The following is a 14,019-nucleotide window of genomic DNA, read 5'->3' as shown; positions in this document are numbered from 1 at the left end:
CACAGGAAGATGCCACAAATAGCAATGTGATGAATGACCAGTTGATCTATTTTTCACAATGTCGGCTGAGGCAGGAATGCTGGCCAGTACTTTGGGAGAACGCCCTGCTCTCTAAGTAGTGCCGCAGGATTTTAAAGTCTACAGGAACAGGTGGACAGGACCTCAGTTTAACATTCCATCCAAAGAGTAGAGCTTCTGGCAATGTATCACTCCATAAGTATTGCACTGAAGTGTCAGTCTAGATTATGTGCTGAAGTCTTGGAGTGGGGCTTTCATCCCACAATCTTTTGATTCGGGGCTACCAACTGAGCCAAGCCAGCTGGTGGCCTTTTGTGGTTGCTAGAACAGTTTGTGCCAAAAAGACATTATGTTTGAGGAGAAGTTTGAATGAAATGAAGAACTCTGCTTCTAACAAACATGATTTCTTTAGGACTTTTCACTTTGGTTTCCATTTTCTGTCCTCTCATTTATTAGCATAGGTCAAGTACCTTGTTTATGTATCTTAAGATGGTAAATTTGGATGTCTTAATGCAGGACTGGTATTTTAAGTTAAATAGTATTCCCAGCTGAGCAGTACTGTTTCAAGCGCCTTAATGCCTAACATTTTGAAAATAGTGCTCTTTCCCCCGCAACATTATTTAACCCAAACCGTACCCTACTAAATAAGCAGTTCATATGGTTAGCAGGGCTAAATATATCACTTGACCTTGAATTCTGTATCATTCTTTCGTGCAGGTATGTTTTGAAGAAATCCAGGGTGGATGGAAAAGGTGAACCTATGGATTTGGCAGCAGTTTCTGTAGAGCAGCCAGCAAATAAATCTGAATCCAAAACAGTACTGATTGAGATCATTGATGGCTCTCCATCTGAACCGGACTCTGTTCATTCTGTGGAGGATCCTAGCCCTAATGGATTGATCACAGAGATTAACTCAAGCAGAACTGTGGAAGTTTTTGCAGAAAAAAAAGTGCCACCAATGGACTTGACACAAGAACGAAGTAACGACGTTACAGATTCTTTCCAAAAGAAAGAAGATGGGAACAAATTGCCAACTGAACAGATCAGATCAGAGTCATCAGAAAAGCCAAGTGACAGTTCAGAACTGCCTGCTGCTCCTGAGCCAGGTCCTCCTGCAGAATGTTCTGACGTTTCAGACCTCGGTGCCTCATCCACAGCACAAAATGAAAGTCTTGTGTTTACACCCTTACCAGGGGGTGGTCAGCAGCTGGGCCAATCAAAAACGGGTAGAAATCAATTTACTTCCGATGAAACATCAAAGGCAACGACGCCCTTTTCTAGTCCAGCTGGTCCACCACATCCGAAGAAATCCAAAACTATTCTTCAGCAGTCACCTCTGAAGGTAGGAAATGAGATTAGTTTTATTTGAAAAATTCTGTCCACTGGTAGTCCAGCAGGTGTAAGTAGGCTCAATATGTTTTGGTCCCTTAATTTGTAGTAACAGCCATGCTGTTAAATTAAAACTCCAGTGTTTGCATTTCTTCCAGAGCCTTGTTTCTCAGTTTTTTATTCGTTCATGGGATGTGGGTGTCGCTGGCGAAGCCAGCATTTATTGCCCATCCCTAATTGCCCTTGATACGGTGGTGGTGAGCCGCCTTCTTGAACTGCTGCAGTCCGTGTGGTGAAGGTTCTCCCACAATGCTGTTAGGGAGTTCTAAGATTTTGACCCAGCGACGATGAATTTACTGTCTAAGTATAAATTTCTTCAGTTCTGATAGATTTTTTTCTTTGCAGATAGCATCTATTCTGACAACAGTGTTGTGATAGTCGTATAGCAACTTAAAAAGCAGTACTTCGTTTTTGGCATCCCCAACCTTTCCTTCCTCTTAGAATCTTAGGCTTTTAAAACCCAAGTTTGGCTTTACTTAGTCACTTCCTCTTGACTTGCCTTGTCTGACTTTTGAATCTTTTTGATGCTGAATTATGTGATGAAAGTTAAATGTTCTGACTTCGATGTTGATTCCAAACTACTCTCAGAACTGTTGCTGTCTAACGAGCTCTGCTTTAAGGATTCAAGCTGTCTCCAGTTACAAACGTTCAGTTCCTTGACTTGGTAATCACATCCTACCCACACTCTGGCAAACAAATAATGGAGATAGCTGGGAAAATTGTAAGAAGTGTGAGAATCCTCAGTAAAACTTTTCTATTTGTCACCTTTGGTATCCTGCATCTGACTAATGATGGAATGTTATATTTCTTTTTGACAAAAACAAACCTTTTGCTTCTGGACTCCATTCTGTCCATTCGGAAACATTGGACTTGATGAGGATCACCTATTGCATGCCAGAAAGTACCCTCTAAAGTATGAGAGAAATATTGCTGGTCAAAGCAGTTCGGTACAAAATTATGATAGAAGTAGCACCATAAGAGTTGCTAATGCTTAAGGCAGACCTCCACAGAGAGCTGCTGTTGCTGTATTTTGCACCCAAATTAATTCAAAATATTTGCACAGAAAGCCAGTGACACAGCACACCCCACTATTACTGACTGAACCACGGTTGCTGGAATAAGCAATGGGTTTCAGGGAATCTCTGGCCTGTTTGGACAGTCTCAGTCCAGTGTTTTGTGGGCACAGGCGCAAAACTGCCCCTAATTCAGCCCCAGGAAATAGAAATGTAACAGTGGTCCATTAGGAGAAATATTCTGACGTTGGAGGCAGTGTTGGGAGGTTTAATCCGCATCTAAAGATAGATCCAACAGGAAAGTGTTTATTTCTGACACTGGGAGCTCGATTTTCAAAGGGCGGCGGGATGGCAGGAGGAGGGGGTCAGTGGGCATGCAGGTAACCTGACTAATAAAATCTTGCCATTTCCCACACAATCGCGAGTTAATTGGTGGCTCTTAACATGGTTTCCGGGTTTGCCGTCCGAAAACTGCGCAGTTGCCGGACTGCACACCTGCATGACAGGCTGTCAGCTGAAGCGGCTCTATTTAAAGGGCCATTGCTCCAAAGGCTTTTGTTGCAGCAAACACCAAAAAGGCACAATGGAGCAGCACAGGGGCAAGGCTGCTCCAAGATTTAATGATGCTTCACTGCAGCAGCTACTGGCCGGGGTGAGGATGGGGAGGGAAGTGTTTTACCCCGTGTATGGAAGGAAGCGCCCTGTCTCTGCCACCAAGAAGACCTGGCACGAGGCGGCAGAGGAGGTCACCAGCAGCAGCAACATCTCCCGCACTTGGATCCAGTGCAGGAAGCGCTTCAATGACCTAACTTCAACTTGGTCAGCAAAAGTGAGTACACTTATTGATTCTCTTGTATTCCGTGTTCCACCCCGCCAAAACTCATTCTGCACTGCCAAGACTACTCTATCACATCACTCCTCATACCCACTTAGGCTCATCCTCAACTTACCTGCACTTCCTCACCTCCCCATTAGTCACCCTACCACTACCACTACCACTCAACCCAATCCTCATCCAATGTGCTGGCTCTGTCTCATACTCACCCTCTGATGCATCTCTTTCACGGTCAGCCTCACCCAAAGGAAATGCATTCAGCGGCTGGCTACTTCTCCATCACTCACTCACACGTCTGTACTTTCATCCCTTCTAGGAGAAGAGAGCGCAAAATGCATACGAGAGGGCGAGGACTGGAGGGCGGCCACAACAAATAGTGGTCCTCACAGATGCGGTGCAGGAGGAGCTGGAGATCAGCCGTACCCTCTGATCCATCGGGGCGTTGAGACTGGCACCCCACAAACCTCTGGTGACACAACTTTAACATTCATCACACACAACATGAATTGATGTTAACAACGCTTGCCATGTTGAACACCTCAGTATGCTCATCGCAACATGACACATCTGTGATGATGCTTGATATTGCCTTCTGTTCTCTTACAGGCCCTTCAATGACCACAGTGACGGCAGAGGACGATTCCTTCGAGGAGCTCCTGGCATCTGAGGGTGCACCATCACATCATTGTGAGCCATCCACCAGCGCAGATATTGACACCTTGGTGGGTCCCAGTAGTCAGTCAGTTGGGTTGGCACCTGGCGAGTCACTACACTCGTGAGCACGAGCAGACACTGGTGGCAGGGGCAGCTGCAGAGAGTCCGCGTCGGTGGGTGCACTCCTCTCCAGGCTCTGCTCAGCTGGATGCAGATGCTGAACCCCGAGGACCATCCTTCAAAAGGAGAATGATCGAGGTACTGGAACAGATCCCACGCACACTGTGCACAATAGTGCAGATGATAGAGGAATCCAGTGGAATGGTGGCGCAGGTTAGTCCCCATTGAGCTTCAAGCATGGCTCACAAATGAGTCCATTTAGGCCCTGACACCGGTTGTTCGGACTCAGGTTGAACAACATTCTGCCGCCTTAAACAGGCAGATACATGCACTAGCACTGGCCTTACAAGGCATCACACATGTCTCCAAACTGTTCTCCAGCAAGGTGGTAGGAGTGATGTGGGCCTGGCCCAAATGAGGGATGATGGCGAAAGGGGATATGGAAGTGGTGACGCCACTCAAAGCGCTCCCTTGTCTCTCCTGTTGCCCCCCCTCAGTACCCGCAATGCTGCCTCCTTTCCAGGTGGCCGAGTCTGCCCCTGCACAGGTGCAGGCGGAGCAGTCTTTGGAGGGACCCTCATGGGCTCCAAACCCCAGAGAGCATAGTCTGGAAGCAACTAAGCAGTCGGCATGAACGTGAGCAACCTGCCACTACCTCTGCTGCAGCCACAGGGGATGAACCACGTAGAAGCAGTAGGAAGAGGAAGGCTCAGGATTTGTGAGCGAGAAGGGTATGCACAAGGGTGCCTGACAGACTGTCATATTTTCCATTTATATTTGGTTTTTGTTATATTCACATTAAATGTTATCATTCTCACCACTACTGCCATGTCTTGCCCATTCTTGACTGGCTTTTGTGATAGGGCCCTTTCATGAGCTTCACCATGAATGGCGACACTTGATGCCACCATTGGGTCACTTGACAGTGGGTGTATGTGTAGTTGCAGGACTGTTATGTGCAGGGAGGGGGAGGGGGAGGGGGCTGGTGTTGGCACTGCTCTTTCCAGGTGGTCTGAGGACTGGACTCTTCACACTTTCTGATGTTAGGCTGAAACACATCTCCTAAAACATGGAGTGTTTCCCACAGCACAGGAAACACGCTGAAGCTGAATGAAAATCGGTCCCCTGCCTCAATCACCATGAAATTAACTACCTCAAATACTTAAACTATCTAAATAACTGTTAACTATCATCCTGCCGGCTTTAATTGCCAGTGGGACTTCTGCATTCGTGGCGCACAGATGCGTCTGTGGGGAACCTGGAAGTCTGCGGGCTGGAGCCGGCTTCCTCGTGCGCTCGGGATTTCCCCGATTTTCAGAGCAGCCCCGCCCTCAACGCACCTGCAGTTCAGCTTGAAAATTGAGCTCTGGATTTCTGAAATGGAAATTGCTCCATTCTCCAGCACAAAGATGTTGGACTCAAAATTTGTTTAAAAAAAAGTACTGTACTTGCTAATTTGTTACTGGTACACTTTGTTTTTTCTGTGATGAGGATAAAAGTCCTCCTATTCTTTTCCTGATTTTCTTTCTCCCTCTCTAGGCCATATACCAATTGCAGACAGTAGGTAGTCTGTATCCAGATGTCAGTCACTGTCTTTCTGATCCATGCACTGGGAGATATGTGAGTGCGCTCTTGATCCAATCTCTTGCCCTTTTGTTTTCTATCCTTACAGTGGGCGGGTGGCTCATCTCATCTCTCAGAATCTCCCCACAGTAACACTGTGGAACCTGGTCTGGGGGCGAGGGGGGTTTAGCCAGTATTCTGAGGTACGGCACACATAGTTAATTAAGTATGGATGAAGTATTTTAATGAAAAAGCTGCATGAATTCTTCTAGGGGTATAACTGTAAACAATTTTACAACACCAAGTTATAGTCTGTAAACACCATGTATTGTTCTATATGTATAAATGCGTAGGCTTCGAGGAGCTCCTGAACATTTACCTGACGAAGGAGGAAGCCTCCGAAAGCTTGTAGATTTCAAATAAAAATTGTTGGACTATAACTTGGTGTTGTAAAATTGTTTACAATTGTCAACCCCAGTCCATCACCGGCATCTCCACATCTAGGGGTACAGGCAGATAAATTAAGTTTTTGTTAAAATTCATAAATGGTTAAATACTAAACATCTTTGCAGTCAATTTTTAGGGAGTAGAATGAATATTAAAATAATAAAGTAAATGGTGAAGTTTGGTTAAGAGCAGTGATTGGTGATCTAAACAACTACTGTACAGAACATTACTTTTAAGAGTGTGGGAAAAAGACGTTTAGGTTACATTTAATTTAATAGCAACACACACCAAGCTCTCTTACAGGTAATAAAGGTTGGTAGTTAATCTTTTTTTAAGAACATAAGATTGGATTTGCACCATGGTGGCCATACATTTTCACAGTTACACCATGTTTTTGTCTTAATACTTCATTCTGTATTGTGCCGTATGCGTCAGACCACTTCAGCGCCTCCTGCTGTTCCATTTGTATGCATGTGGCAGTTTGATTTTATGTGAATATCGAGGTGAATAATCTGGAAACCTACAACAGAAGAAAGTGCAAACATTGATAAAATTTGTTTGACTTCTAAGTGAGTCATTGAGAAACATTAAAGACCGACTGAGGTACTCTTTACTCAGTTTGATGTAACATCAGTACATGTACAGGTTTGGTTTTCGGCCTGAATCTTTTTGGTGGGTGCATGGTTGAGTATTTGAGAAAAGCAGTTTCATTTTTTAAAAAAAAGTGGCGTACCTTAAGTAATATGATATTAAGCGGATTTCAGAGAAAGTACAGAAAGTGATAAAAGGAAAATTGCCTGAAAAATGTAAACTCTTAGATATATGGCTCATTTGGTTAAAGCAATGAGTAGCTGAGCTGTATGGAGATGTTTCCAAATTTTGATCTTGGCCATTGAGTTTGATGATCTCAGCTGGGAAGGCAGAAGGGATGTTACACTTGGCCTCAGCGCACTAGGCGGGGGGGAATCCCACCTCCGATCGATATCGAGTGACCTGTGCTGAACAGCGCATGTGTGTACATAGGTCGAGGACAAGATCGAGCTTGACTGTGATGCCCTCCGCACTCACTCACTGATACTTCCTGTCTTACACTCGCACATGCGTAGAATCCATTTGCGTAAGCAATTGGAGTGTGGCTGTCACCCATGGAACTGTAGCTCAGTTACTGCCTTCAGTAGAGTGGGAGGAAAAAGTCAAGAATTACAAAATATTCATTTAAAAAAAATTCCAATTTGCAAATCATTTTTTTTATCTTCCACATCATGATGATGAACTGAATGTTAGTGGAGCAGTATTACTTTAAGAATCTGCCTTTCACTGCACAGTGTCACTAAAGTATGAACACTGAGTCCAAGCTGGACTCAGAACAGTGATGAGACTCCTTGGCAGAGGTCATCTCTTGCTGCTTGGCTATGATACCGCATGGAGTGCAAGTCCAGTGTAATGTCCAACCGGGTTTAAAAAATGCATCGCTGGCGTCTTGACTTAAATGTTGTGGGACTGTGGGCATAGCCATCCATTTTCTCTAACATGATCAATTTTAACAGCTTGGAGAGGAGATATTCATATGCATGTAACAGAGCTTCCTCCTGGGCAGGAGAATTGGAGCTCCAGCTAGGCAGCGTAAATAGGGTACTGCCTGACTAGGACCGACACTGCAGCTGCTGGTCCTAGACCAAACATCCAATTCTTTGCCTCCAGTTGTCGACAGCAGTATCCTGCTGTTGTACTCCAGAAGAAAAGAAATCTCTAACTAGCCACATACCTGTTCACACATTCCAATCTTTCTTGGCAGTGCAATACATCTCTTTCCATTCATGCTGTTGCCAGAAAATTCCTGGTCCAGTGCTATACACTTAGTGGATTATCAGCTTTTCAGTTATATCAATGTGTTTTATATTTTGGTTGGCTACAGCGGGGGGTGGGGAGAGGTTGGGGTGCTAATAATACTTGAAATAATATTCCTGAAATCATAAGTAGGTGGGGGGGGGGGTGGGGGGACAAAGAGACAATCTGCCAACTGTTTCCAAAAAAAACTCTACCACCCTTGTTTTACATTCAGACATCCACACAGCATAATTGAAGGTCTCTTCCTCTATCGTCATACCAGCAGCAGCAGATCATTTCCTGCCCTGCAAAGTTGCCTGAGGAGTCAAGCACATTCTGTGGAAAAAAAACTTAAGTCCGTCTTCGTCTGAAATTTATTCCAAGCTTTCTCTTGACCATCTGTGTAATTCCAGTCCAAACTTCTTGGTCATCCTACCTGATTATCTGGATTCTGTTTTAAAAAAAAATAACTTTCCATTGGCATGGGAATAGGTCACTGCTCTTGGTTTGGGTACAACTGCCACCAATGCTACTTACTACCTGATCGGCAAATACTGTTTCTTTGCCAGACCACAGAATTTTTGCATAGAATAACAGAGAAATTACAACACAGAAATAGGCCATTTGACTCACCGATCGGTGTTGGTGTTTATCCTCCACATGAGCAATAGTCCTAATCTCATATACCTGTCCTGTCCCCATGTACCCACTTGTTCTTGTAACCCTTTTTATTCCCCTTTCCTTCAACTGCTTATCTAACCTAGTCTTAAATTTTGACAAGGTCTCTGCTATAATCACCAATTCTCGTTGTGCGTTCAACAATCTCTCAACCCATTGTTTCTGCCTATTGTGATTTTGGGTGAGAGCATACCTCCATGAGGAACTGGGAGAGCGGACTAGCAGTCACCACTATTAGATAATTGGACAGTCTGGTAAACACAGAAAAGTCCCAGTTGAAATGTATCTTTATACAGAAATGTCTTCAGATTGGTTCACAACTGATTTTTTTGTTCCACTATTCCATTTTCTGTGCATTCAGCAATATTCAGATCTTTGCATATACACTGCGGACACTTCACTGGTGGAAAGATTAAACTTTTCTCAGATTTGGATGTGAGAGTTTACTCCTTTAGTAAGGGTAATCACTGCTGTAAAATACTCAAAATTTTGTCAGCTTTTGATCACCCAGCAGGGCCATAAAACAGTATGGCAGCATACCACAGGCCTCCAAGTGAATTATTTGTCATGACGTGGCAGGTGTTTCAGAAACTGGAGTGCTAACAGTTAGATCTTTTACCTTGGTGAAATGCAGAAACCACTGACCCTTTTTTTAAGTGGGCTGTCCATCCACCAGTAGAGAATGCTTCCATTTCCTTCTTATGCCAGGATAAGTTTAATTGCTCTTTTCTGTTCACAGAAATTGTTTCTCAGACCATCTCCTCTTCCTAGGACCAAAGCCTACCAGTACTGGTGATTAACATTATGGCTTTGAGACAGATTGCTATACAAATGGCTTAAAACAGCAAATTGCAAAGATTTGTGATTTGCTATCCTTATCCTTGGGTGGTGTTCCCTCTATAAAGGTGTCAGCTGCTGCTCAGTAGTAGCACTCTTGCCCCTGAGTCAGAAGGTTGTGGGTTCAAGTCCCACTCCAGAGACTTGAGCACAAAATTGAGGGGAGGGTACCACAATCAAACCCAAACCTGGCATTTAAAAAAAAATATTGTGCTCATCAAAATGAGGAATTAGAGGTGGGGAAATAGAACACCTTCCATTTCAGGCACCCGGCGTTGGTGTCGAGCACTCCTACACCAGATGTAGCACAGCTTGATGCAGAATGAAGCTCCCTCTACTTTGCCTCAATAACGTGCCTCAGAACAGCATTGTTGTAGCGTTTTTTTCATTCCTACACCAACCATCCTTGGATCTCGCCGAGTGACATTACCAATTAATGCTAAATTAGAGGTCAGTTTTGTGTTGTGGGTATGTGCATATGAGAAACTGCATTGAGACTGTCCAAACCAATTTTACAGATATCCAGCAGAAGGCACTAGATAGCAATTAGAATTGGGAACACAGGATATTTTTTTCACTTCTCCCTAGTCCAAAGTCACTGAGGTCAGAGGTAACACTCTTACTGACACTGCAGCTGAGATAAGCTGACTTCACCTTGATCGTTGGTCAAACCTTGCCTTTCTTGTTCTCTCTGGCTCAGTTCTTCTTCAGAGTCCAATTACCAACAGGAACTCTGTTCAATAAAAGTTTAACATTAAGTTTCATCAGGCTGTGTTTGACAAGTGTCGTATATCACTTTTATTCTCTCTCAATATGGTTTCAGTTAGAGTACACCTTTGTGTCAATGTTTATGGTACTTTGTCTTCCGAAACTTCGTTGGATATGAATTTGGTGTTGCACAAAGTGTTCTCCCCGCATTGCACTTGCAAGCTGCCAGAATGTCTTCAGTTCAGTACCAATATTTATCCAGTTGTTCTCGATTTGAGTCTTTTGGTTTTCAGACTACTTCTGTATCGCAATTTTTTTCATCGTGACGGTTCCAGTTGAATTTTCTTAGCTTCATGCACTGTCATTGGTCCTGACATCATCAAAGACTCTATATTAATGCAAATTCTTTCTTTTCAAGCGACATCTCCCTGCTCGTGGGCACTTCACTGTGAATTCGCTTCACTGAGCATGTCATTCTTCTCTCCTGACCTCAACCCACTATTGTCCAGATTTTCACTCACCACATGTTGCTAATCGGGCTATTTATTTGATAGAGTTTCTGACTAGGAATCCTGCTGTTGTGATAAATGTATTGGTAGCTAAGATTATGTTTCACCTATCAGATGTATTTCATCTGGAATTTGGACAGAACAGTACATGGACTGCAGTAGTGTCTGAAATTCTCCAGCTAGAGAAATTGAACCAGACTTCCCTGAACCACGTAAATCTGGACAGGAATAATAGTTCTATAATGGATATGGATCTTTTCTTTTGCACAGAATTGGGGTTGGGACAGTGGAAGTGCCTGAAAATCTGTTCAGATATTCGCCCATGTAAGTTCAGCTTTGGGTGAACGAGGTGCCAAGCAAAGTATGACTCATTGGCTGGTAGAACGAGTTCTATACTGTTGTCACCTGGCATAGCGAGATTGCCCCCAGTGGAGCAGAGAACATTTGTAACTTTAAGAGTGCAGCATATAAGAGGTATGAAAAATGGACATTAATGTGTACAGTTATACAGAATAATTGAAAGTCGGGTGCTAGAAGTGTAGGTAATCAAGACATGATCCTCCTGAATTTTATTTATGTAATATTAGTCCTCTTGTGTTAGGATGCTGTTCTTTTAATTTTCTGGACATTGCATTGTCTTGTGCTTTTAGCAGTCACGATGGGCGGAATGACCTCCTGTGCTGTATCCTATTATGATATTACACGTGTGAATCATGAAACATTAGAGAGGAGAAACAAGGTTTCCAGAGGACTGGGAGAGACAAATAGCACTAGAGTAAAGAATAGTTCAGAAGTAGGAGGGATCAGACAAGTGGCAAATGCGAGTGAGTGCATGTGTGTAAATGCACGTAGTGCAGTAAATAAGGTTGGTGAGCTGCATGCACAAGTTGCCACATGGGACTATGATATAGTGGCAGTAATAGAGACCTGGCTCAAAGAAGGGGAAGATTGGGAACTTAATATTTCTGGCTAAGGTATTCAGGAAAGATAGGGAAGGAAAGAAAGGCGGGGGGAGGTGCGGGTTGCAGTATTGATCAAAGAAACTACTATAGCACTGGAAAGGGATGATGTAGTTGAGGGATCAAAGACACAATCTATTTGATTAGAATTAAGGAACAATAGAGGAGCTATTATGCTACTGGGTGTGTACTATAGGCCATCAAATAGTGGGAAGGAGATAGAGGAGCAAATTTGCAGGCAAGTTTCAGAAAGATGCAAGAACTATAGAGTAGTGATAATGGGGGACTTCAATTATCCCAATATAGAGTGGGATAGTAACAGTGTAAAGGGCAATGATGGGGAGGAATTCCAGAAGTCTGCACAAGAGAACTTTCTTGATCAGTGTGTTTCTGGCCCAATGAGGAGGGAAGCAGTGCTGGATCTAGTTCAATGGAATGAAGTGGGGCAAGTGGAGCATGTTACAGTGGGGGAGCATTTGGGTGACAGTGATTATAATATCATCAGCTTTAGAATAGTTATGGAAAAGAACAATCAAGTGCAAAAATACTTAACTGGAGGAGGGCGAATTTCAGTGAGTTAAAAGGGATCTTGCCCAGGTGGATTGGAATCAAAAATTGGTAGGCAGAACTGTAATTGAACAATGGGAGGCCTTCAAGGAGGAGATGGTTTGGGTACAGAGCAGACATATTCCCACAAGGGGGAAAGGAAGGACATCCAAAGCTAGTGCTCCCTGGATGACTAAAGATATCGAGATGAAAATGAGACAGAAAAAGGAGGCGTATGACAAATGTAAGGTTCATAATACAGAGAAGATCTAAAAAGGGAATGAGGGACAAAGAGAGTGTGAGAATAGATTTGCGGCGAACATAAAAGGGAACCCAAAAGTCTTTTATAAAGAAATAAATAGTAAAAGGGCAGTCAAAGGAAGGGTGGGGCCAAATAGGGGCAAAAAAGATGATCTTGCGGAGGCAAAGGGTATGGCTGAGGGACTAAATGAATACTTAGCGTCGACCTTTACTAGAGACGAGGTTGCTGCCAAGGTAGCAGTAAAGGAGGAGGTAGTAGCGATATTGGACAGGACACAAATGAAGAGAAGGTACTTAAAAGGCTGGCAGTACTCAAAGTAGAAAAGTTACCCGGTCTGGATGGGATGCATCCTAGATTACTGAGGAAAATAAGGGTGGAAATTGCGGAGCCTCTGGCCACAATCTTCCAATTCTCTTTAGATGTGGGGGCGGTGCAAGATGACTGGGGGATTGCTATCGGATCTATTATGTAGTACTTTATCTCCTGTTTTTAAATAAAAAAGGGGAGAGGGATAAACCTGGTAATTACAGGCCAGTCAGCCTAACGTCAGTGGTGGGGAAACTTTGAGACAATTAATTGGCACTTGGAAAAGTAAGGGCTAATAAATGAAAGTCAGCACGGATTTGTTAGAGGAAAATCGTGTTTGACTAACTTGATTGAGTTCTTTGAAGTAAAAGAAGGTGGTTGATGAGGGTAGTGCAGTTGATGTTGTCTATATGGACTTTAAAAAGGAATTTGATAAAGTACTACATAATAGATCTGATGCACAATTAAAGGCCATGGGATTAAAGGGACAGTGGCAGCGTGGATACAAAACTGGCCAAGAGACAGAAAGCAGAGAGTAGTGGTGAATGGTTGTTTTTCAGACTTGAGTGAAGTATACAGTGGTGTACCCTAGGGGTCAGTATTAGGACCACTGCTCTTTTTGATATATATTAATGACCTGGATTTGGATATCGAGGGTATAATTTCAAAGTTTGCATATGATACGAAACTCGAAAATGTAGTAAGTAATGTGGAGGATGGTAACAGACTTCAGGAGGACATTGACTGGTGAAGTGGACAGACACTTGGCAGATAAAATTTAACGCAGAGAAGTGTGAAGTGATACATTTTGGTAGGAAGAATGAGGAGAGGCAATATAAACTAAATGGTACAATTTTGAAATTGTACTCTGGGTTGGGGACTTCAATGTCCATCACCAAGAGTGGCTCGGTAGCACCACTACTGACCGAGCTGGCCGAGTCCTGAAGGACATAGCTGCCAGACTGGGCCTGCGGCAGGTGGTGAGCGAACCAACGTGAGGGAAAAACTTACTTGACCTCGTCCTCGCCAATCTACCTGTCGCAAATGCATCTGTCCATGACAATATTGGTAGGAGTGACCACCGCACTGTCCTCGTGGAGACGATGTCCCGTCTTCGCAATGTCTTGTGTGGTACTATCAACGTGCTAAATGGGATTGATGCAGAACAGATCGAGGAGCTCAAAACTGGGCATCCATGAGGCGCTGTGGGCCATCAGCAGCAGCAGAATTGTATTCCAGCACAATCTGTAACCTCATGCCCCAGCATATTCCTCACTCTACCATTACCAACAAACCAGGGGATCAACCCTGGTTCAATGAGGAGTGTAGAAGAGCATGCCAGGAGCAG

The 14,019-nt window shown here is 43.7% G+C and overlaps 1 protein-coding gene across 1 annotated transcript in view; it reads left to right on the top strand.

Annotated features, from left to right (window-relative positions):
• aspscr1 (ASPSCR1 tether for SLC2A4, UBX domain containing) overlaps positions 1-14,019 on the top strand; it is a 192,347-nt gene that overhangs the window by 57,946 nt on the left and 120,382 nt on the right. The window contains exon 7 of the mRNA XM_068003962.1: positions 736-1,360. Within this exon, the coding sequence (XP_067860063.1) occupies positions 736-1,360 (625 nt within the window). The remainder of the gene's footprint in view (positions 1-735; positions 1,361-14,019) is intronic.

The sequence above is a fragment of the Heptranchias perlo genome, chromosome 23 (assembly GCF_035084215.1).
Source record: "Heptranchias perlo isolate sHepPer1 chromosome 23, sHepPer1.hap1, whole genome shotgun sequence".
NCBI lineage: Eukaryota > Metazoa > Chordata > Chondrichthyes > Hexanchiformes > Hexanchidae > Heptranchias > Heptranchias perlo.
This window is presented reverse-complemented; position numbering and strand designations above follow the sequence as displayed.